Below are 26,629 nucleotides of genomic sequence, written 5' to 3' on the forward strand. Positions count from 1 at the left end.
TAACACTCCAAGGCTTATTACACACTAAGGCGTATTACTCAGTAACTACTACAGGGACTTCAGAAACATACTTAAGCCCCACACCAGCACTGAAACTGTATGAACTGTATGAACACCTCAGTATGTAAAATAGAACAGTTTAGAGGAGGTCAGCCAAGCTCTTGGAAACATCATCTAGCTCAACATACACTAAAAAGTCTCAATGAAGAGAAGCAGCATTATAAAGGGGAACTTTTTCTCTACACAACACAAGACATGTCTTGGGACTTGATCAGAACCCAAGAGTCCAATTTATCTTTGTCAAGTATGTTATACACAAGGTCTTGGTCAAAGCAAACACATATGACATGTAAGGTACTAAGCAGACCAGACAACTACGCAAGACCGTTATTATTGAATATTCTTGGGAAATAAATTAGATGGAAAAATAGATATTGAACGAAAAAAAAAATAATATGAATATGCCCACATATGTAAGAGGATATTCAATGCACTACATTACAGAGAGTTCTGAGCATATATACAATAATACAATGGCACATTGTGGTGAAAAGCAGTGTGATGGACCAACGTAAGTGGGTCTTAAACTTTAATCATTTTAATCTTCATTTTATCACGGCTGGAAGTTTTCTGGCTTAAATGTCCCATCATATTTGAAACTCAGTCTCCCACAGCAAGGACAGCCTCTGCAAGTGCAAGGCTTTCTGCTGCAAGGGAATTGATGAATCCTAAATAAATGATTTAGCCGATTGAGAGAGACAGAAACGTTTGGCCTGTAACGGGCCTGCGCTGATTGCTTTGAAGTAAAAAGCCAGCTCATATATGAGCAGCAGAGTCACTTTGTCAGATCCAATGTGAAAGCTTGAGTTAAAGGGGAAACATGAGCCATCGGACTAAATGCCCTCTCTGAATGAATCATCTCAGAGTTGTAAAGTCTACTGTGTTCTCCTAATGAAGTCGTTTGGCCTTGTTATATCAGGGCCTTGATCAAATGAGAAGCATTGGGAACTGATACAAGCAATGCATGACTTCTTAGATTTTTTAGGGATAGATTCTGACACAAAGGAAGTAATGGGTGGGGTGCACTCATCATAGGCTGTATAACAAAGTGAATCATGAAGGACTGCTGAAGATCTAATTTTTTAGGGTCTATGTAACTGGGGACACTCATTAAGCCAACGATTCTGACCTTAAATGATAGATGAAATGTAGATCAACAGTTTGAGACACTATTTATACAAACTTGACCCGAATCAAACTGTGCCTGAGCTGCTGACGTTTGAGACATATCAGTTATGTTATTGCCACATTTCAATGCATACTGAAGGGCTTAACTATTGAATTTGCAAATTCACTGCATCCAGCATCTTTTGAAGAGCTAAATGTGTTCAGATAAAATGTTTAAGCCTTTAAATCAAGGTTCACTTCACCATCTTATATTCCCTGGATGTCTTAATGAAGTCAGTGAAATATATGAAACTCAATAACTGTGATTTATTTCACCCTTTGGCCTTCTGCATGCACCAGTCATTCTGAAGTGCCACACATTTCCCACCCCACTTTCCCCTGTGCCAGTAATTAGTTTGGCAAGGCCTGGGAGGCCGAGAGCCTTTGCTGCCTGGCACCCTGCCACTGCCTCCTGCAAGGCAAAGCCACTGAGAGAAAAAAGAGAGGGAGAGGGAGGGAGAGAGAAAGAATGACAGAAAGAATAAGGCCATGACAACACCCCAGACGGCAGCTACCTCCTTCCTGCACAGTCAAATAGGAGAACCAAAATAAGACTGGATGGAGGCTAATTAAGGATATGTTACCACTCCTAGCCATTACTCAGAACACAACATTTGCTGTTTCACTGACTGACAACAATGTGGACTAGTAGCAAAATAACACAAGCTATAGGTTATAGATTATATATATATATATATATATATATATATATATATATATATATATATATGCACACTGTACACAGATATGCAACAAAACACTGAAAAGAGTGATAATATCGTACAAAAACTTACGAGGTGCAATACAAAGTATTAAGTCACGTTTAAGTCAATTTCCAAAAATATGTCTGCTTAAAACTGAAGTCTGCAGAAATTATGATGAAACATTATGCAACAGTCTTGTCACCTAATGAGAGCATGGAGCTGTCCATCAGGAAGCATGACCATGTATTTGAGAGAATGTCTGATGGGTTGTGCCAGTAATGAAATCCCATGAGGCAACGAGATGAATTTTACCGTAATATTCTCAAGTGGAAAACATCCTGAAGGCCCTGGAGTCAAGAGTAAAGACCTGTTAGGTTTGAATTAAGGCTTAAGAGACATTTCACTACACTGGTGTCATTACTACTTAAAATTATGAGGAATTATTTCTGTTTCATATATTTTCAATGACACATAAGACCTATGTTTTAGTGGATTGTGATTTGCAAAGACTTTAATGTCTGTCCTAGAAAAAAATGTATGTTTTGTTTTGTTTTTTTGTATGTTTTTTTTATTTAAAAAGAAGTGTTCAGTGAATTCAGTATACAATATGAAACTTCCAAAATACATTATTAATTCTTCAGATTATATGATTTATGATTTCCATCCTCCAAATCACTCCATGTGGGTTTGCATTTCTGGGCTGTATAGGAATTGTCCTTCACTTTGGAAAAGCCTTCTATGGCGTAGTGGCAAGAAAGCTTAGCTTGGCTGCAACCTTGGGATACAGCTAGTGTTCATTTGCGACCTTGATAAAGGTGCACATTTGTCACTGCACTGCGCATTTTACCCATCTGTGGTAGCGAACACACACACACACACACACACTAGTGAACTAGGGGCAGTGAGCACGCACACACCCAGAGCGGTGGGCAGCTAACTCCAGCACCCGGGGAGCATAGAGGGTGAAGGACCTTACTCAGGGGCCCAACAGTGGCAGCTTGCTAAGCTCAGGAATCAAACCCACAATCCTGTCATCAATAGCCCAGAGCTCTAACTGCTGAGCCACCACTGCCCCATTTTGGCAAACAAAACAAAAAAGAGCTTTATTTTAACTGATATGCACAGTGACTTTTACCAGTTACTATCTATTGTGAAAATGCACCATTGTACCAACAGGAGATCCTTTGTTTGGTTCTAAACCAGCACTGAAAAGCATGTACAGGACTGAGGAAAACACTATTGGACACACACTACTGACAAACAATTCATAGCTCATTTAGTCTTAGCCAGGGCTCACTCATATAGAAACGCAAAGATCAAATCAAATCAAGGGGAAAAAAACAGATATATAGGCTTATATCAATCTTTTTTGTCTGTTTTAATTGGCAGTAATATGAAATAATGAGTAAAGCAGGTTGTTTGTCTTCACTGTGGCTTAAAAAGCTCTATGACTAATCCTTTAATCATCAACAGTTACAGATGGCATGACATCAAGGGACTCTTTTCCCACTTTGGAATTCTTAGAAACCTCTGAGAATTAATTAAATTTTGATTTCCATCTAGCTCAATTAAAGGCCTCAATCTCAGGCAAATGCAGCCTGAGCCAGGGCACCAGCTGGCCTGAAACCAAAATGAGCCACCACATACACGCAATGCAAGAACACCTCTTCTCTCTTATAGAGATCAGTAATCCACCCTCCATGTTCCAGCTCATGAGAGCCTGTCAATGCTTACTTCTCACTCCCTCTCCCACTCTCTCTCATGTCTGCAGACGCATGGGAAGATGTGTCAGTGCAGCTCTAAATGCACTGGGCAGGGTGACATGTGTCTACTTAACATGCACTGGGAGTAAAGAATGCCTTTACAGTGCCATGAATATTCAAGGCCGTTCCCAGCCCTATCTCACTAACAGCCTTGCTCTCCATGCACCGTGCAGGCAGTGTGGTAACGCCTCCCCACAAATCACACACTTCACACTGATTTAGGTTTGGGGATGTCTGGAACTATACAGACAGAATAGAGGGTGTAAACAAAATGCAGTTACATATAGTTAAAACACTTCTGACGTGTGCCCTTAAGATGACACTTGGACCCCAATTGGACATGGTCAGTTCATTCAAATGTGCCTGAAGTCAAAACACTCCTGAGACCATTCCCTCGACTCCACGCTTTCAAATATGATGCAGATATCTTCTAAACGTGTGTGATTTGAGCCACAGTTAGCTGGAACATGGTCTGTGCTGTGGTGTTTAACTCTCCTAAGCCTCGATAGCCAGCTGCCAATCCAAACATGGCTAAACCATCTCATTTCGCCTGCCTGTTACAACCAACACCAGTCAACACTTGTGTCGGTTATTCAGCAGTTAGTCAACAGCAGTTGTCCTGGGCTGTCTCATTTTTAGTAAAGCTGTAGCCAAACTAGATCTAAAAAGGCTAAAAACTATGGTAAAAAACCTTTAAATGCTTTCTGTCCTTTTAACAGCAGCCTCTCAATCATTAGTCACCAATCGCTAGAGTCATTCTCATCTAAACATGGCTAAAAGTGGGCTTTCTGGCAGCCAGACTGTGGTGAGCAGACTGTTATCCTGCTAACTAAGCTGTATTATTTTAATACAGTATAACAGTATGAAAAGTGGAAAAAAGTGGACATTGAACTGACATACTGTGAATCTCAAAAATTGTTATGTCCTCCTTCAAAGGGACTGGCGAAGCAGTAAAACATGATGGCGACAGGAAAATGTTGTTGTTGACATAGAGAGCAGCACATCATCACCTGACTCTGCTAATTATGGGAATATGGATTGTTGTATGTACCAAGCCTTGTGGTTTTTCCTGTGCAAGTGTCTGCAGAAGGGTAGCTCAAACTCTTTTATGATGTCTTTTCTCCAACGTCCGCTCTTAAACAAACTGGACTTCCTCAGTGGACTGCCAAACTGGAGCTAAACACACATTAGAAAAGAAAGCACCGACTTATTTTTTCATAGGTAAGATTCGAGGAAGGCAAATCCAGGGAAGCAAATGCGGGCAAGGCCAAAAGCTAACCCAGCTCCAATCTCTTCAGCTTGCTAACAGAACATAAATCAAGAGGACATTAACACTATTCGGTAAGACTCAGGTATAGTTACAAAAGTTCTTGTTACACTGATATGGCTATTCTATAATAGCCTATCTATCTTTTATTCTACTAGTGCTCTAAACCGCAAACCCTCTGTAAAAAAAAGAAATCAGCATTTTTCATTCTGAGGCAAAATAACAGGGTTGTAAATATGAGCTTGCTTCTTCTCAAGCAAACTTACATTCTTACTATTTATTCATCAGTACAAAACTTACTTAAATACTCAGTAAATGTGTTCTTCAGGCATTCTTTACTTTACATTCTTTACATGAAGTACTTTCACAGTCAAAGTGAAGTAAGAAGCAGTGAATGTCTAATGAGGACTCCGTACTAGACTGTGTCTTATGCTTCTCTAGTGCAGCTAAGGTCGCCTATAATTTCAACTGTAAATTTTCAGTCATCTGTATAAAATCTGTACTCTCTACACCACCAAATTCCCCACCCATAAGATCCATCAACAGGATTTTCAAATTTCCGCAGGCTCCTACTCTCATATCAGAAAGCCTCTTTTTGCCCTGCCAATGACCTGATTTCTCAGATCACAGGAAAGCTGTGATCCATCATTTTATTTTTTGACCAGATGAATAATACATTATACAAGCACTGAGACCACTGGCTGCCAAATGGGCAGCAACTTTGTGACCAATCAAATTTATATCACTTGCCTTCTCACTGCCTGCCTTACTGTCCGTGTTTTGATGGGGAATACAGCTAAATTATTGAAGAGAACTAGAAGATTCATGAAACAGCTCTGCTGTAAAAAACTATTACTGCAGGCCAACAATAAAAGCTCCAAGAAATGAATCTGAGAAAAGTCACAAGCATATTAATAATCAGATTTCTTTCAGAACCCATTTCTTTTAGACTGCAAAGATACAGCACTTTTATTATAAGACTCTGTTTATTAAAATGAGTCTGGACCACTTGAAAATTAACAAAAGGTTCTGATGTCTTTACACAGTCATTTTTAGCTTCTTACCTTTTTAATATTACTGCATCAGTAAAATTGAAAAGAACAGGCCATTGTCGTATTTCTGAGTGAATTCTCTGTGGTATCAAAAGGAAAAGTGTTCCTTGTAAATGTACATGGCTCATCTACATTCTGTCAGAGACATGAAACTATTAATGTAATGAATAAAACAGTGGTGTTACGGTCATGATAATTAAAAAAGTGTGGAAAATGTTTCTTGTGTTTTTCAATTTGACAATAATTATAATGATACTGTGGTTTGGAAACTAAGTTCAGATCAGATAAGTGTTTACTTTGGTTAATTGGGGTGTATTACACATTCTATGAGTTAATGAATTTGTTTCTGCTATTGTAGTTCAACTGGAAATTCCAACATTTGCACATAGCATAGTGTACCTTGAATAAATGGGATATATCTACACTCATACACAAATTATAACACTACATGATTGCAAATAATACAGATTTCAGATGTCTCATTAAAGCACACAAACCTACTGTGCATTTATAGTTTATTTTGGAAGGGCAGTTGATCTTTCATTTGATCGAGTTCATTAAAACTGACATCTAGCAGAGAAAACAGAAATACAGAAATGGAAGGTCTCTTCTGTAGTCACAATTAAACCCAGAAGGAAATGTCACAGCCAAACATTGCCCGTTGCAATATTGCCATTGCTCAAAACCTATTTATGAGAATGCCAAACCAAACACAGTATCTGTTCATACCAAGAAATTATTAGTCACTTGAATTGAATACCCTGAAAATTGAATACACTCCTCTTCCATGCATGTTGCACACACCCGAGGTTAAGGTCTTTTCTGTGTAGTCAGTCCCTTTCAAACAAAATGCTTTGTGCAAAAAAAAAAAGAAAAAATCAGCGCAATCAATTTTCAACAGCCCTGAAGCAAAACAAAGGCAAGGTTTCGGCTTTCTCTGAGAGCAGACAGAAGAGATTCTTCTTAGCAGCATTCATCACTAATTAGAGCGAGACTATTGGCCTGATGATTTATGGCACTTGCACAGCAAACGTTCGCTACAATAATGCTGCCAGTCACACAGTATAGCCGTGCTGACTCTGGTCTGCACCTTGATGTGCTGCTCCTTGTAACTGCCATGCCCCATCCAACTTTTAAACTAATATCTGTGGTCTCTAAATGCAGCGCCCTGCTTAAAATAAAGGGCACAGCAGACAATTTCACTGCTGATAAAGAGCAAGGCCTTTCCTTGCAGTTTTATCTGGCGCTAGTTCAACTGGAAATAAAACTGCTACATCCACTATAATGGGTTTTAATTGGCCTATTGTGTCTAATTGTATTCGAATGAACAACAGCATTAAGGATGGAATAGCTCTCAAAAAGATTAACTAATTACTGAATATTATCAGTGCCATTACTCTCTGCCTGGCCTATTTCATAATAATTTCCTTAATGATAAAGAGTTGAAGATAAGCTACACCTTTGTCTGCCACAGTGGTGAGGAAAGTAATACAATATGCAAATAGGCCACATGAAAATAAGGTATTAAGATTGCCTAAATTACATCAAACTAATGTTATGTTGTTTAATTACAAAAGCCAACTGTAGATTTGGTGCTTCTTTTTTTTTGGAAATCATACTAAATCAACAGAGCGGGTAAGGAGATAAATCCTGTCTCCTGGCAGGCGTGGAGCCTGAGAGTGGAGATAGTGATAGATTTTACAGATGTGGAGGAATACAGCAGCAGCAACCACACTATGATGGGTAATGTTTCATTGTGTTGTATTAATAATATATGAACTTAATAAATACTAGCAACAGTGTAAAGGTGCCACAGAATACATTCATTCTGTATTTTAAGTTTTTTTATGTATCAATAGTATGTATATGGTTGGTTTACATCACTGAGACAAGTTACAGGAGCAATGTAGCATTGCATTGCATACCACAGCCTAGCTTTGTATTTCACACTGTAACAAGAACCTTGTCATTATTTTATATTTGTCCATAGTCTGACCAGATAATGCTGTTTTCCTCTCTGTCCTATTGGCACGTTGAGCAGTTAGCTAGCTGAAAAGATTGCAGCCAGGTTTGCTTATAGCCCAGCACCTGCCTAGCACCTACTTGCTTTCCTGGGTTCTTTGGGTTCTTTGGGTGCTGTGCAGTTAGCCCGAGTCTGAGGTGGTCCAGTTGTATTTGAGGAAGCCAAAATTGTAAAAGCCACTCAGATAGGTATTTAGCCTAGCATGGATACCCACCCTTTTTCACAGCTTTAGCTTCCTCAATCACTGAGTTTGAGTTACCCTTTTATGGACACTTGTACAGGAAAAGCTGTGATCACGAGGTCTGGTTTGCATAGCAACCAGTTTTCAGATATCTAGAAAAGTCTGGTGGTGATGTACTGCTTGTGTCAGAAAAAAAGTATAAAAAACAATGCTATAAGCACCATATTCACCACCTCTGGAGAATATGGTGCTTATAGCATTGTGGATAACCCTGCTTTTCTCCACATAGCAGACTGGGGGTTGATTCTATGCCAGCACATCAAACTGTACCAAATAAAACAATATTTTTGTTTTTTGTTACCTCTGCAATAATTAAGAAGCCATAAAAAGGAGTTAATAATGCACAGATTTGCATATATAATTACCAGAAAAAATCAAACCATAGTTACTCCAGGCCCAATTGACTTGTAATAATCCCTAAAAGGTAAATAGTTTAAATAGTCCTCACAAAATCCACCTGCTGGAGGACTCAACACAGACTTTTCCACTCCCACACTCTGAACTGACCTTTGAGTGCTCTGTTTACACCTGGAGCCTCCCACTTATCATCGCCTGACTTATTGGTCCCTAATGTTCTTTTCCTATATTTTTCTACTTCTTTGACCTTGAGCTATATTTTCTGCCACTGATGTGTATTTACCTTTGTTGTTCTTGCCAAACTGTTTTTTTTTATTATTATTATTATTATTATTATTATTACTGCTTTATCTTGTGTTGCAGCGTAGGCAGGATTAGGCACATTAATCATTACCTTCATAAAGTACAGTACAGCTACCATCAAGCATAAATTATCAAGCTTAAACGATAGTATTTTTCCTCATGATTAGCGGAGACAGATTTGCCTTATTAGATGAGGAATGCTGGGTTGAAGTGTAGAGAAATTACTGTCATTTTGATAGACTGCTTAAATGCAGTTGTTCAATTCATTTTATAGTTACAGTTGTTTACATAATTAATTACAGTTATGGCTTTTTTCTGTTTGCTTTGATGTCAATAATTGAGAAATAAAAGTTGTAGATCTGTAATATGTGTTTTTTGCTTTTATCCTAACATGACTGAATATATCATCACTTTTTATCAAATCCAAGCCAAGTCAAGCCCAACTGAAACTCTATTTCCTTAGACAGTTGGAAAAGTATAAAGAAGATACATCTCTACTCTATAGTTTGCTGACATCATCCATCACTGTCTGGTATGGTAAAACAGACTCTTTCTTTTCTCAAGGAAAGAGGAATGGATTGTGGGTAAGGCCTCAAAGACAATCTGCTATGATATCCCAGCAGGGAAGTCCTTGTACACCTTGAGTCTGACCTTTGAAAGTCTTCATTGTTTTGGCAATGTGAAAGAAGAGAGCTGAGCCTACTAACCTGTAAAGCTTTTCAACTTTAAGGTGGGCACAATTGTATTATTCTTGCTTATTTTCTTCTACTAAGCTGATTAGGTTAGCACAGCCAACACCATAGAAGCTAGCAAGCATCAGCGAGCTAACTAGGTTAGCAGTTATTCCGTCCAACTATGGACGTAGTTGTGTTGTGTTGTCCTGGGTCCATCATCATCAAAACTATTATTTTGTTCTTTTCTGGGTCCATCAAAGTGTCTTATTTTAAGTTCATAATCATGCCATGCCATAATAATGATGCCCATCATTATGAGTGATGTCCTGAGATCATAGTGTGTGTTGACCTGAGACCATCATCATCATATGTGTCATCATTATGTATATATTACTGCTCTTTACTGACATCATCCATGAATGTCTGGCAACACATACTCTCACACAAAATGGAAACTGCAATGTATTGTTTGCAAGGCCTCACTGCATACCAAGTGCATCAAGAAAAAAGCTTCAGTAATTACTTCTGATTTCTATCACCCAGCACACACCTCACATTCCAGCCTTCTCCCTGTGGCTGATGACTCAGACTCTTGTCTAACCAAACCGTTTAGAAACCAGTGCTTCCATTCAGTCACCAAAGAACTTCATCCAGAATGCTGCGTCAAACAGTTGTATGACGTCATTTTTCGTATTGCATTTTCATATCTCTGAGGTCATTACATGGATGTATACTGTATGTGTCGTTTCTAATGTATTTTGTTTTAGTTTTTTGCTTCTATGCATTGTTTAGACACTGTGTTTTTGAGTATTTGTTCATATACACACATGGCTGTACCAAATCTGGAACCACCAACATGGTATCCAGAATCCAAGTGCCTCACAGAGCCTCATTTAGATTATTTACAGTTACTGCTGGATTATTTGATTTTGGAACGTCCTATATAGACACACATTCCTCTCTCAGTGCAAAGTAATGAAACACATCATCCAGTTCCTGAATGCTGTTTTAGAGGGCTGATCAATACAATACTGCAATTGTGCAAACTTTGACAGAGGATATATCTACACATAAATGAAAAGGGTTTTTCAGATTGATGAAACCTTGAATGAAACAATCATTTTCTTGGGTAAACCAGGACTTTGAAGGCTGTAACATGAATTTATAGTGACATAGGATGAAGAAGCCATTACATTCCAAGATCCCTGTGTTGCTTTTCCCCCATTGGATTTGTAGCCTTCAGGGCTCTTTTTCCATTAGAATCCTGTCTGTGTAAAGTGCTGCATGTCGTTTATTCTGACAGCTTTTTCCCCAACATCAAAGGTGCTTCCATTAATGGTGCTAACAGGGTGCTTTGGCAGCCTGCACAGGCTGATGGAAAGTTCTTTCTCTGAATTCTTCCTTCTTCCCTAAAAAACACCAACTGTCTGTTCATCAAGGAGAGCTCTCTGTTGAAATCCTTTCAAGGCACTTTTAAATTTGCCTTTAGTCTCTTGTTGTACAGGCACTGAAGGTGTCTTTAGAAAAAAAAAGCTCGATTCCAGAACAGGCCTGAGCTAACTCATTTTCCAGTTCTGCCCTGCTGAGCCTATTTACAGGCAGCACAAAAGAGTGCCCAAAAGCACAGGGCCTAAAATCAGCAGGCCTGTCCTTAGCGCTGAGTTCATTTGCTTCACACTGAATCAGGAGTGCTGCTACGTCAACTCAGCCTGACAGCAGAAGCTCAGCAGGAGTGCACAACACCAATGAAGGTTTAACCAAACAACAAAACACGCTCACCTATGAGTAATATTTCATTTTGCTATTTAGATCACATTAAATCAGGCCACATAATGCATGCTAAGCCCCAGGTGATATATATTTTAAACTCGATTTTCCTTCCTTTTTTTGCGACAGCACACTTGTGCATGTTCAGGAACTATTTGTCTAATTGCAGTCAGTGCGTCCTGAGCTTTTCCTGGTATTCCCCTTGCTAAGAAAAAGATTTCCTCTGTTTATAATGCATGGCCCAATTTGGGAATCATACGCAAATTAATTATTCAGCTTGGTATTCTTTCTTTGTGCCAGTTCAGTGGCACACATTAGGGAGTGCATTAGGCACAGTTTGTTATGATGATATTTGCATGTGAGGTTACCGACTTACTGCTGCACCCTGAGCATCATCCACTGCAGCTTCAAATGATGGCTTTATGTTGGGAGTTGGGTAATGGCACGCAGCATCTAAAAAAATACTGCTTATTATAGTGCACAGAAAGAATGCACATTCACAGTCCAACAGCCTTAAAAAGGTGTTAACAAACAACTCATATGTAGCTGTGCATCCTCACAGCAAAGGTTAGAGAGAATTTATTGTTCACCATCATCATTCCAGTATATAACTTTTACAGCTTTGTATACACTACGTTACATTTAGCTCTAGTCTATTTTACTATTTGTTCAAAATTGTTGCAGACAATTGCGAGAGCCCCCTTTCTTTGCTACAGCAACAGGGGATGGGAAGACTTTACACTAAATGTTGGAAAGTGAGGGTTTGTGAGGATTTGACTGCATTCAGCCACAACAAGAGTTTTAGTAATTAGAGTATTGGATGTAAGAGTATGGATAAATAGTCTTGAGTCTGCAACTCACCCCAGAGGTCTGTAATGGTGCTTAATCACTCCAGAGAGTGTAACTCAACTGCTACACAGTCAAATCCTTTATTGGACACATGACATCCTGGATGGTGACCTTAGGCTCCTGTTCATCTGCTCCAGAGCATCCCATTCTGTTGGCAGTACTTTTCTATGAAGATTATGCAATCTGTGTGAGTGTGTGAGATTGCCGTGTTAATGTCCATCTGCTCGTGTTGCTTTGTGCTGAACTGAAACCTCTGGCTGAGCCCCCTGATTACACTGACGAGTCCCTACAGTTCCTACAGGCCCATATGTCCACCAGAGTGCTCTGTGCTTGCAGCCTTTTACTAGGGGCAGCAGGCAGCTGGAGAAATGCTAGCCCACAAAGATATAGCTGGACACTTCATGAACTTGATTACATGATTACAGCTGTTGATTACAGTTTGTGGGCGGTAGACTCATAGCTGTGCTGTAAGGTCACTGTTCTTTATGGCTTTGGATTCAGTTTTGAATGAGCAGAGATAAACGTATTCAGCGACTAAGATGTCATTCTTTTTTTTGGTGTTTATGTAGTTTTTTAGTGCACCATTATAAATTGGCCTACTCATCATTAGTCTTCTGGTGGAAGGCTAATTTGTTCTGATATTCATCTTGTGTTAGCCCACACATTTTTGGATGTTTTAAAGGTATCTGCTTTTCAGTGTTTTGCAGGCTGTTTTCATTGCTAACATACTAACATACATATTAGTCTATTTTTTTTTAATTTTTTGTATTAGTATATTTTTCTATGTTATCTATTGGCTATATGTGCTTTGGAGTTTAAATGTTTATTATTCCTTTTCCATGACAAAAATAAAAGAGAATAGCAACAAACATTGCTGTTTTATTTATTTATTTAATAATTATATTGTATCATTGATGTCATGCAAAGATTTTGCAGCATTTCTATTGGTTCATTCATCAGGAATTTCGGATACAATGCCCAGAACAACTGCCATATTCAAAATATGTTGAAAAGTAAAAAAAAAAAAAAAGAAAAGAAAAACAGCAAAAATCAATATCACAATTATATTGTTTTACAATTTAATCTACTCAATAATAATAAGCCTAACTAATATTTAAAGCAACATTAAGTTGTAATTTTACCATAAAATAACTGCTTCAAAATTATTTTGATGCTCCACTGGCTCGTAATACAGAAAATTGCATCTTTATCATTGCCACTATGGGCCTGGAACAGTGCTACCACACTATGTAACTTGAAATGTGCACAAGACCAAGAGTCCTATTTTTGTAAAATCTTGTAACATTACTTCACCATTCTTTTACTTCAGCCTGTCAACAAATGCACATGTCCATGTGTGGGAGCTCAAAGAGCGATTCATATTTACAATAATGCTATAAAAGTGAATTACACTACCCAACTGTAGAGGGAGCCTCAGAGCCCAGCAATCACGCATAGTACTGCTATAATATTCACTAATATTTTCTTTTCCTATGGCCACTTAGACCATGAAAAGCACAGATGTGAAAAGACTAGGTCTATAAGTGCTAATTATGTGTGGGTGTAAGAATGTGGGAATGATGTAATCAGTCATTACATTTTTTTTTAAGGTATGTGATTTAATGCAATTTGCAACGTGACTTAATTACACAATACAGCTCTAACATAACCATTATGACTGAGGTGGGTACCTCAGTGCAGTAGGCAGGCATGATCAAATATTGTAATTAGTTATGCATATTGTGGATAAACAACTATGGTACCGCTTCAACATTAAGGCAGCCTCTTGCCCATCATAAAGTCTGTTGCATTTGACAAATTGTTCCTATGATGCGTGGGATCAAGCTCTGGCTGAAGCCCACACCTGAGTCAGTAATGACCAGTTAATCTGCTCTATCAAGTGGCTGAATGTGCTATTCATTAGACATTACATTTACGGCACAAAACAAATGAGATTCCACTGCAATCTTAAGTGCAGAGCTCTGAGAAGAAGCGTGATAAAGGTTTCATTAAGGAAACCAAATATCACTGCGCAGTCGTCAGTCACAGCATCTCAGTACTTAAGAATGTGCATTCCATTTACTGCTTATGAGGAGATCTGGCTATATTAGTGACTATCTGAATGCAACAGTCGATAAGTGTTATTGACTCACCCTGGGAACTAATGCAGTGATCGAATTTCTTATTGATGTTCTGCAGCGTTTTAAATATAAGAGCCTCCTACATTATGTGAAAGGTTTTGCAGTACATTGCATTAGCCATGCTAATAAACTTAAAGGCAGCACAAAAAGGTCTACCAACATCTGCTTGCTAAGACAGAAAAGTAAGACAGTAGAAGTGAAGAAGGAAAATGACTTAAAAGTGGCGTAATCACAACATTACTGAAAGGACATGACCTATTCATATAGCCTAGAAATCAACAGCAGCATAGAGGCAATGTCCTTGTAAGTAATAAGTCAAAGTCATATGACCTAGAGGATTCTTGGAAGAAACTGTAGGGTGCCACGGATCACTCATGCTGTGATTACAAATATAGCTATGAAATAGAGCTACGCAGCACTAAAAGACTGATAACTAAAAATACACAGGTATTAATGTCTGCTCCTCCTAACAGCACAAGAAAGAGCTTATATCTAAAATACTGTTCACAATTTTGTCTTACGTTTAAACAGAACTGCTTGGGTAAAAGGCAGTGGGTTAGTATATATAAAAGAGTGAAACACTTACAGCACTCTTGGGTTCTTTTCAGCAGAATTAGAATGTGCATAAACGTGCACATCGTCCAAATGTTTGTGGACACCCCTTCTAATGAATGCATTCAGCTACTTTAGGTTGCAGCCATTGCTAAAACAGATGTGCAAGCAGATAAACACAAATTGTGTATTGGCACCATGCCTAATGCCAGGTGTGAGATAAAGAGGTATTAAGCATCTGAAATGTTCTCTAGAATGAGTGTTGCTCCATCCGATACGTTTAAGATTAGAGTTGGAGAGTTAGGGGTGAGGTGGGGTGGTAATCAACCAACATCCTGACATCCTATTGCTCTTGTCGCTGAATGCAATCAAATCCTGACAGCAATGCTCCATAATCTAGTAGAAAGCATTTCCTGAACAGTAGAGACAGTTACAATTTTAATACCATGGATTTCAGAAGAAACAATGAATAAGTAGGTGTCCCAATACTTTTATCCATATAGAGTATTTGTCTTTGTCAAAATCAAAGTTGTGCAAGTTCTCCCCTAGCAAATCTATCCACACACTCTATATTCAAAGAGACCCACAGGAAATACTAATATTGCAAGGTCCAATTTAACTAGACATTTAATGAATTTAGAAGAGAAGCTTGTTCACATGAAGTTTTGCTACATTTATAGGTTTAACAGGGCAAATAAATGGAATCAGTGTATCATCTGCACCTATTTCTAAAATAACTAGTCAACACTTTTTTTTTTTATTTGAATCCATCCAAATATCCTAAAATGTATTTATCCTAATAAATGTGTGTGTTTAGTTAATGCCATTAATTGGAACAAAATGACATGGGAAAATCAATCTTTCAACTAAAATAAAACCAGCATGTAACTTGTAGTGTGTTGTTTTACAGTTGTTTATGACATATATTTACTGTAGCTGCTGAATTTCCATTTGTTCAGTTTAAATGAGTGATGTTGTGGGAAAGAAACCAAGAAGCAACAAACACAAACAGAACTGATCTGCTGAGCTCAAAGATTACCTGACAGCCTCTCTTCTGTTAAAGCTGAACACAGAAATCTCTCAGCCAAACAACGAGACGGAGTACCTTCTCATGAAATCATGATACTGTGCAGGTTACAGTAACCCTCGAACAGACCCTTGAACATCTGTAGGAGTGACAACCGAGCTACAGACATACCATCTAGAAGATTAAACTAGGTAAGACAGAGAAAGAGCTCTGCTTTTAATATTGAATCTTAAACAGGGTTAACACTTGTCCTATGTGTTGTTCATCTAAACACAACTGCTGAAAAGAATGAAGAAAGTCATAAAAAAATTAATGCCTTGGTTATATTTTTTGTCAAATAAAGACAAGAGAGAAATCTTTTGGTGTCATCTAGTGGACAGACTTCAAAATTACACACGGACACCTTTCCTGCAAGCCAATTTCAACATGAATGATTATGAAAAGCATGGAATTGTAGCTAATACTATTGTTTAAAAAAAACTGTAATTCTCACTTTTTTACTTACTAAGGAACTTTATGGGAAATTGCTTCAAATCATGCTGGGGGCTTTCAGAAAATATCCTTTCAGATTTTTTTATTGACACAGCTGTGCTGGTTTTCAAAGATGGAATTGGTCTGTTGGCACAAAAATAAAAGCAAGTGAAACCAGCACATCTGGCTGGTCTTCTAATGTGCCATTAAGCATTTGCAAGTGATCTTGAATGTAGCAGCACAACACATCTTTAATCTTTCTCAATTCCATCATGTCCTGCCTCTTCTGCATTCCCTTATGTACAGGTCTTTTGCTGGAAATTAACTTTCCATGGTTGTCCAGACAGTTGATTCATTCTCTGTCTTCAAACACAGACTGATGACCATGATCTCTATAAAAGCTATTTAAATAAACATGATCTTACATCTTACACAATGTTGTTTAATTGCACTTTTAAAATGCATGTGACAGTTCTGACTGTTTCTGGCAGATCATCAGCTCAGGAGTGCCATTGGACTCCTATTCGTATAAGCTTTAAAAAAGGCTTAAGTACTAAATTCCACAAGTGAATGTGATTGGATGAATATTGAAAAATATTAATGGTGATTTAACAGAATATTGAAAAAATGAATATTTTTGCTGTTAACCGAAAAAACCTTGTACCTCCAAAATGGCAACTTTATAGTAGAAGGAAACTCCACTTAATAGCTTTCAATTAAAGACGTAGAAAATGCTATTCTAAATGTTTTTAATGCATTAATTTGCCCATCCATTATGAAATGTAACACAATATAAAGACAGTCTACACATTCAAATGAGGTCAAAAAGTGAAAATCAGTAAAAATGGAGACATAAGATTTTTGCAACAATGTTCTCTGTCCCTTGCAGTTTTTCTTTTCATTTAGGTGCCTGTCCTCGATATTCCTTGTTATTCATAACCATTCGGACACACAACAAACTACAACAGACCAGATTAAGACCAAATCCTGCACCCATGCATGCCCAGCTCTCTGCTGTATCATTTGTGTGCCAGGCTCTTGACCTGCTGATATTAATAATATATCCCACTTCATTCAGATTTCAGCATTTCCTCTGCTCCAACACACAGCCTTTAGCTTATCAAGTGCTTCATGGGCTTAGTCATTTGTAGTAACTGGGCAATGCATGAGGTCACCATCGCTGACACTGAGAGCCTGTAACATTTCTATCATATGTGACAAAGTGGTATACTGTCATTTAACAGAGCAGTACACTAGATAGTGTTGAAACACAGCAGTACATAGAAAGATGAAGACATAGGCTTTGTGTTTGTCAGAAAATCCATACTACTACTCGGCTTCTCTTAAAGATGGTTTATGAGGAAACCAAACATATTTTGACTGACAGGCTACATCTGGGGTGGGAGGAATTTTGTGTCAATTAGATTTTTTTTTGCCAAACTGTCAACTTAATAATCGGAGTGCCACTCTGCAATATCCTCTGTTCCTCATAGCTGGTTCATCTGTGTTAAACCAACTGCTAAAACCCTGAAACAACTGCACTGAGACATGTTCCAGCAAAAATATGTGATACTAAAATTAGACCCACTAAGGCAGCAACTCAAACAAACAACTCTGATCCTGCCAGACATAGGTCATTATAAAATATACACCTGTGAGATCTTGAAAACAAGGACTGGAGCCTGGGATTGCATTTCATTCCTAAAGGTGTCTAAGCAGTGTCTCTATATTGCATACCCAAAGTTTTATGGTTGGTTAAGAGAACTTTATTTGATTGAATTATTTCATGATGACCCAAAATCATTCAATTCCACCATGTAATAAAAAGGTTTTGCAACAGTTTTGCAGCATAGAGTCACGTTAGCTACATTAGATTCATCATCAGATTCAGCATCAATGCTAAACTAGCAAGCACTCACCCTGGTTGGATTTCTGCCTTCCCATGGTGGCATGTAGGTCCTCTGAGACACTTGTTTTGTAAAACCACAATTTCACATACTGTCCCTCATGACCTTCTAAACCTTCCACTGATTAGACACTTTAAAAAAAAACATTATATGCAGACAAGTTAATTACAAAGCAAATTAACCTCATTTGAAACCAGCAGCTGATGTGCAGAGTCAAAACATTTGTGTGGGAAAAAAAGTTTTAATACTAAAAGGTTTCATCTTTACAAGACGAGTTAAGTATTAGGAGTTTCTGCTATAAGTATATACTAATTGACCATACCATTAACACCACTGGCAGGTGAAGTGAAAAACAACTCATAGACATAGTCACCATGTTAATCAAAATTGTGAAAATGGAAAACAGCTTTATGCTGCTTTATGCAGCTCTATGCCTGGGATCTTTAGTGGAAGAATCACAATAAAACTGCAGTGTTTAGGGTAAGTATATGTTCATGTCTTTTACAAGTTTGAAATCTAGAACAGACACAAATAGGTTCACTAATGTTAGTGAAGTTATAGTAGAGGTGGATCTTTACTGAAAGCAAGCTTTAATAGTCACGGTTCTCCACTGGTCAGCCCAAATGCAAATAGAAAAGCCTAGGCATTTATTGTAACTGCTCCAGTGTACTGGTTGATTTAAGCTCAGTGCTGTCAACCTGGCCCAGAAAAAAAAACAAAAGTAAGTCAGCAATGGCCTGAACAGAAGTCTATTTCAGCTGCAACCATCAGCTTTAGTATGTAGCGATTTTCATATGTGAATTATTGTGATTCACAAATACATGTTTTTGGAAGTATAATAAAAGTATATGAAGGTGAAAACAAAAAAACAAACTAACTAAATAACTACAAGTACATTTTACTGAAAAGACTGAACATCAGTTTATAACACCTTACTACTTTTCCATTCAGACATGTTCAAGATTAGCAGTTCCCCTCTGGTGATTCAGACTCTGCTTACTTCATTACACACATCTGCTCAGTATTCCCATGGCGGTGCATGTTCTAAGAGCCGAGAGGTGTGGAAAAACCTTTTAAATCACCACTTACTCTTAAATGGTGATGGTTCTGAACTTTTTTAACCATCATAACATGGTGCACTCAAACTACAATCGACAAATTCCCTGACGTTAGTAACACTTTTGTACAGTCTGCTATGGGCTGGCATCAAAACAGAAACCTTGGTATTTCCAGAATCCTATAAATAGCAGGTAGCACTTCCCTTTGCCACACTTTACTCAAACACAGCACCAATTCATGTACATCAGAGACAGGACATGAGGTAATTTCCTCCTGCCTTACAAAACCTCAAAGCTGATTCTGTCCTCTGGAACATGTGTTCATTTGTTGGCACATGGAAAAATGTCACCACTTACTATTGCAAAATATTAAAAATAAGATGCCAAAACTAGTTCTATGATGCCACGGAAGAACCCTTTTTGGTACCTTTCAATCAATGTTACTTTAAAGGTTCATTTCAATTCATCTAAATGAATGTGCAGTGCTGCAGAACTGTTTTTTCAGACTGAGGAACCTCCAAATTAAAATAAAGGTTCTATTCCAGTTAGTTAATGGCATACATTTAAGCTAATAACCCTAAGGATTGTGTAATAAAGCAGCAGCAGTAGTATTAGACGTCTCACTATGGCTACTGAGGACGAGAACAGTATTACTGAGGCTTTGGCAAAGATGTTTTGAGGCATGGTTTGTGTTCTGTTTAATTTGATATTCCTTGTCCTCATTCAGGGAGCAGTGGGATAATTGTAATCTGCTGTGTCCTTTTCACTCTGAATAGAAGTTAAATTCAGCCAAAAGCTTGAATGTATGCACCCTTCCTCTTCCCTCCTTACCATCTCCCCACCTTTCTGGGTTTCTCTGTTGACTCTGCCCGTCCCCTGTCTCAGTGTGTTCCGTACAGAGCAAGGGTGCGTCACTCTGAGGAATGTGTGTCTCAGCACTGTGTGGAGAGTGTGGTTAGCACTGCTTTGGCGGGGTCCATATGTGCAGCCCTGCTCTAGGCAAAGAACTGCACTACTGCTGGATTAGCCAAGGGAGGGGGGGGGGGTTATTATAACACAAACAAATCAAAGGGTCAATTAGACGTCTTCCTGCAACGACTGCAGCAATATAGACACTGTGAGACAAGCTGATTCACAAACGCAGGTGGAAATTATACATATACTTAATACATTCTCTGTCTGTTCAAAGTCTTAGGGTTTCACCAAGCTGATATTGATTTGGAGACATTATTGTTTACAGATTTGTTACAGACAAGTTCTGGACTTGAATATGAGGAATGTGCCTTTAAAAGTGTTATGCAATCATTGATGTTTAGCCAAAACTAGATGTTCTTACAAAGAATTTACAACAGTGTTTTAATGAGCCACAGCTCATTCAATGTGAAGGACATCTTCAGGCCACACTACACACATCCACTGCTCTGCTGTTTTCATTCATTTCAGCCTATAGTCTGGCATTAAAATTGTCCTTTCTGCCATTATTGGTTAGTGATCATTTCTTAATACTTCTTTTTTTTTAGTCCATTTTTCTCAAGTTTCATGAGGAGTATTTTATAATGGAAGTCTTCAATTATCCCTGGTTTATTCAGTTACACATTCAGAAATCAGTTTTCAGTGACCAACCACACATTCATCTGCTTCGTCCAGGTCAGGGTGGACCTTCATTGCAGTGGGTTTGGAGCCTACTCAGAATCTTTGGGCGCAAGGCAGGAATACCCCTTGAACACAGTGCCAACCCATTGCAGGGTTCCATATACACTCATTTACTCACACCTAGGGGTAATATAGCATAGCCAGTTCACCAGCTTGTTCACCATGTGTGTTTTTGGGAGTGATTACAAATTGATTACAAAACCCTCAGAGACACAGAGAGACCAAACTTCTCATAGAAAGAGACCAAAGCAAGGATCCACTGTGCGACACACACACTACCAGCTAAGCCACCATGCAGCCCACCAACCCTACAGTTACATCACATGTTTTGTCAAATACAGTTGCAATCCATAATATTCAACCTTCATTGCAAATGTTCTTAAAATGTATAAATCTTCAGCTCTCTACAATAAATCAGTCAAACAATAACAATTTAAATAGCTCAACACAACAATATAATATAACAAGTCGTTTCCCCAAAATGGCATTTTTAATAATGACTGCAGTCTCAGAATTACTCCCTAAATAGAATCCCTCATAAGAGCATACCTTTGCAAGTCAGGTGTGCTTAAGATAAAACATCAAGTACCTGGACTGGCTGGGAGTTTATGTTGACTGTGACATTTGATTGAATGTTAGAAATATGGCAAGAACGTTGGCCAAAAAGTTCAGTGAAAAGATTATTGCCCCAACAAACAAGGAAAAGTATACAAAAAGAGAGTAAAGGAACTAAATGTTCCCAGAGATACATTTGGAAGCAAGTTCAAAATAACACAGGCTACACTACATGTACATGAAAGAAAGGGGAAGTCACTGGATGCCACCAGATTCCTGAAGAGGCAGGTGGTAAAAAAAAAACAAAAAAAAACACACACACGAGTGACTGCAAAAAAGCCTGCAGCAAGATTTGGCAGCAGCAGGCACTGAAGTTTTAGTTTGCACAGTAAGTCGCATACTAAAGGTTTCCATGCCTGTACACCTCTACCGACCCAAAAGCAAAGTTGGCTCCAATCAAAACCAGATAAATAATCCACAGAAGATTTGTCTGTCTGGAGGAGGAAGAATGAAGCATGCGCTGAAAAGAACCCCCTGTCTACAGTGAAGCATGGCGGTGGCATGGTGATGTTCTGGGGCTTATTTGCTGCTTCTAGAACTGCAAACCTGTAGCATGTAAAGGGCAAGATGGATTAAATCAATTCAATCAGGAATGCCTTCAGTGAAGCTGTAGCTTGGGTATCATTGGACCTTCCTAAAGGACAGTTATCCTAAGCATACCTCATAGTCCACCAAGACTTGATTTCAGAAGAAGTCCTACAAGATTCTGGAGTGGCCTGACTTGAACCCCATAGAAAACCTTTGATGGGATTTGAAGAAGGTGGTTGCTGCATGCAAACCCAAGATGCTTGTCATGAAGGGGTTGAATCATTCTGAGCCTGCAGTGGTCACTAAAAGTGGCATTTTGTGTTGAATATGGAGAAACAAATGTCAATTATTACCTAACGTTTGAAACAGAAAATGCCAAAGAAATGCCTTATTTAAGTGTGTTTCCTGCATAGGATTTGCACTAGATTTTGCACTAGAATGTCATTAGAACAGAAGTAGAGAAACAAAATGTGCAGGGTCGCCAGAACTGATAAGAACAAACTGGCTAGGAGAAATGAGAGAGAGAGAACAGTGTTGAAGTTGTTCTTGCCATCTTGGTACAAACAGGAAATGTCTTTTTTGGGGGTAAGTAGTTCAGAAAAATAGCTCTACCACTTTTCTAGTATGGACTGTTTTGGGTGGTAAAAAACAGCTCAGTGTTTAGAGTTTGTGTTGGCTGTAGCACCTAACATGGTAATAAAATCATTATTTGGAGAGAGAATCCAATACAAAACATTCCTGACAGAAAGTAAATGATCTTGTTTGGGAAAACTCCCACACAGAAATGAGCTCAATACACCAGAAGGGAGCAGAGCCAGAGTGTTGAGCAGCGAAGGACTGAGACTGACACACTGTGAGAAACAGAGCCGGCTTTATGCAGCCTTGCCAATTCGTAGGAATTTGAGAGGCTCACTGCCACTCTCAGACAGCAGAGTCATAGTTACAAGTGGGCATGTGAAGGTCTGTGGAAGAGTCTATTCATACAGATTCATATATAGTCTATGATTATATATAGCTAAATAAATAGCAGAAGATTAGTACTATAGCTTGAGAGTCTGCATCTTCACCTACAAGGCTGTCTTCATCAGAAGGTTGTGCATCTGTCTTGAGTATGTGGCGCTCTGTGTTCTCCTTGGGCCAGTTCTGTTCTGTTAGAGGCAGCGGGATCAGCCATTAGCAGCTTTTGTACAGAGCCTAAGATGGTCAACTCATGTGTCTGCTTCTAATGGCTTTAACAGATGGTCCTGAGAACAAGAAAATGGGGTCTTCTCAGTCCCATGAGAACTCAATGTTGGGGAGTACTGACAAATGCAATCACTGTCTTAAAAAAGTATGCAGTTTTGAATAGGGGTGCACCGACCCGATACTTAATATCGGTGTCAGTCTGATACTGGCCAAACTCACTGTAGTATAATCTTTTTCTATAATCTATTACTCTAAACTATCATTTAATTGCTAGGTGAAGCCTGCATGCCAGTATTCCAGGCTTCTTTATTCAGGATCCGTGTAACTTACAGAAACACATATTATAACAAGCAGAAAGACTTACCTTATCTAACCATGTTATAGTCTTTACAAGCATGTACTCCAGCTGAAGGCCTGAAGTGGTCACTATTCCAACATCAGGCACACTTAAGTAGCCTAGACTCTCTTAAAAAGGACATGCCATGTGTGACTATCTCTTGTAAATTCTTTGGAATTTTTAGGCGAAGAAAGTTATGTTGAACTATCAAAACATCACACAAAATTGGCCTTGGGGTCTACACGTTAAGAGACTGGAAAAGATGGAAGATGGAACCATGAAAATGGAAGAAATGCAATGTGGTGCACTGTTAAAAATAAAGGTGCTACAAATGTTTTTTTTTGTCATAGAAGAAACACTTTTGGTTGCTTAAAGAACTATTTTTGTTACCAAGATGTGTGAGTGTGAAGAACCTTTAATTGTCTTCACGCTCAGACACCTTTATTACAAAAATGATTCCTCTATAAAATCACTCAAAGAACGCTTCATAGCATCTTTATTTCTAACACTGCATTTTTCCTGTGTGAAAAAATTCATGAATCCATGGAGAAACATGAATTTTTCAAATCTGTATTCTGAAAGAGTAGAAGACAGAACTACTGCCTAGCTGAGACCCAGACAGAGCCTCTTTCTTCATTTCTCTGGAAGTGAAGTCCCCCCCTCCCCCCATCCCATTTGAGATTACAGTAAGACACTCCCTCTCTTCATTTCTCTGTGGAGATAGTTCATGGGTTCATGGTTATAAGTCATCGGTTACACTGAGGACTTTTTGGACACCTTTTTTAAGTGCAATACACAAAGTACAGTAAATGAAGCCAAAAATAACCATAATACAATCACAGGCCTGAATTTCCCTCCTCTCCTTGACTTCCAGCTGCTGGTGTGCTGGTGTGTAACGGCAGCCTGGTGGCGATGGAATGCTAGCCATAATGTCTGTTGCCTTAGAGGCTTATCTGTGCTTGTCTGACATAACCAACTTCCTCTCAAAAACCTCTCACTTATAATTTCAGAAAACAAGAATGAATATTCCCTAGTGATCATTTTTCCCTTTTTATTCAGTATTTGCTTCATGACTGAGATTTGCTTCGTGTTAAATATTAAAATGTATGTTCTTTGTGAAAACTTTTTACAAGCATGGTGGCTGTGCTCGTTTTAAGCAGAAAGAAAACATTCTCTGGGATATTCTTGAAATGAGGTTATTCATTCTGTTAGTCTCCATGTATACACTTACACCCACGCATGTGTAGTATGCAAATTCAGTCTTGTAAAAGGCACAAGATCATGAAGACAGATACAAACAAAACTGCTACAAACTTGGCATATCTGCATGAGGCAACAAATTGCTGTGAGTTCTCATTGAAACAGTACGAGAAAAGAAGACATGACTCTGTTACATGAATTGTCGAGTAGCTTGAACTCTTATACATATCAAAAACATACAAAAACACAACCAGAAAATACGTTTTGGCGCTGCTGCTGAAGTTATGACTTTAAATTACTTTATAAAATCAACAAACCTGGAAGCCTGAGACAAGGGCATGGAACCCTCTGCTTTAAGAGAAAAGACATTGTTCCAGTCTCCAAAAGCCAGCTGTGTGCGACCTGGGAAAGGGCCTATTTTCTCTCAGAAAGAGAGAGAAAGAGGCAGCCTCCCTTCCCTGTCCATCCATTGTCCTGAGCCTATTTACGCTGGACTGTTTACACCACAGTCTGCTCGCCCCGGCACTTTCTGCAGGAGCCGTAGACAGCCGAGAGCAGATAGACAACGGCAGTGAGGCAGGCGAACACAGAGCCAGTGAGGTAGACCGTGTACGAGCACGGGGGCCTGTAATGTTTCACATTGCAGAAGGAGTTCTTCTCAGTCTTGTAGATCATGATGCCAATAGCAGACAAATAGAGCAAAGTGGCAGCAATGTCATGGATCACGTTGGATAACAACCAGCGTTCTCCTCCCACAATTGGGACCAGGTCCTGCTTGTCCAACAGAGTGAGGAAGAAGAGGGCCAGCGTGAGGAGCCAGAAGAACACAGCCACAAAGAGCACAAAGTGGACAGAGCCCTCATACTTGTTAGCGGCAATGGTGACCCACAGGCCGGCTCCCAGTAGGATCTGGAGGATCCGTACAATCCCAACAAAGCTCTTGAGGAACTCCAAGAAATTCCTCCTCACCTGCGGCTGGGGGGGCATCTCCTTGATGTGAAGCAGTTCTCCTCTCTTTCTCCTGCTTGGGGTGGAGGCTCTTTGCCACGAGCAGAAAAAAAACACCAAGAGATACTGGAAGAGAGGAAAAGCAACACTGGAGATTGCAGGAGGAGAGCGTAGAAGATTCAGAACAAGAAGAGGAATGCACACAACGCTGCTTGAGCACAGCCTGGAGGTTTTGAAATTAGATTTCTGTGTTTCGTCCCTTCCGTTTCCTCTGTGGCAGCTGGAGCGCTTTGTCTTGCTCCCCCCTCTTTTCTACCCAGCAGCTGGAAGAGGAAACTCTGGGAGCAGGGAGCTGGCCTGAAAGTCTAACCATTCCTCTCTCCCAGGCAGAGAGAGAGAGAGAGAGAGAGAGAGAGAGAGAGAGAGAGAGAGAGAGAGAGAGAGAGAGAGGAAAAAGTCAGAGAAGCAAGCCAATAGGCCAATAGGCACTTGTCACTAATTTCAAAAATAAAAAATAAGTAGTCAGTGTTTAAAGCATCAAAGTAAAGAGAAGCAAACCGTTAGTTCAGTGTGGACAAAGCTAAGAACAAGAAGGCAGAAAAGGGGGGCGCACTGACGTCACTCACTACACTCTGTTGAAACGTGGCCATATCAGGCCCCGCCCCATTCCTTACCCTGTGCTCCGCCCACGTCTGTCTGCGCTCTCATTGGACCCTTTACTCTTTCAGAATGAATGGCAGCAAACGGACCAAGATCTTAGTCGAGGAAGCCACTGAGTAA

At 39.1% G+C, this 26,629-nt stretch overlaps 1 protein-coding gene across 2 annotated transcripts in view; it reads right to left on the bottom strand.

The window, feature by feature from the left end:
- The window catches only part of marveld1 (MARVEL domain containing 1), a 108,898-nt gene extending 82,629 nt beyond the window's left edge, over positions 1-26,269 (bottom strand). For both annotated transcript variants that reach the window (XM_072677993.1, XM_072677992.1), the window contains exon 1: positions 25,219-26,269. In XM_072677993.1, the coding sequence (XP_072534094.1) occupies positions 25,400-25,888 (489 nt within the window). In that variant the 5' untranslated portion in view covers positions 25,889-26,269 and the 3' untranslated portion in view covers positions 25,219-25,399. The remainder of the gene's footprint in view (positions 1-25,218) is intronic.
- Positions 26,270-26,629: the final 360 nt, after the last annotated feature.

Source organism: Salminus brasiliensis, chromosome 4 (genome assembly GCF_030463535.1).
Source record: "Salminus brasiliensis chromosome 4, fSalBra1.hap2, whole genome shotgun sequence".
Classification (NCBI taxonomy): Eukaryota; Metazoa; Chordata; class Actinopteri; order Characiformes; family Bryconidae; genus Salminus; species Salminus brasiliensis.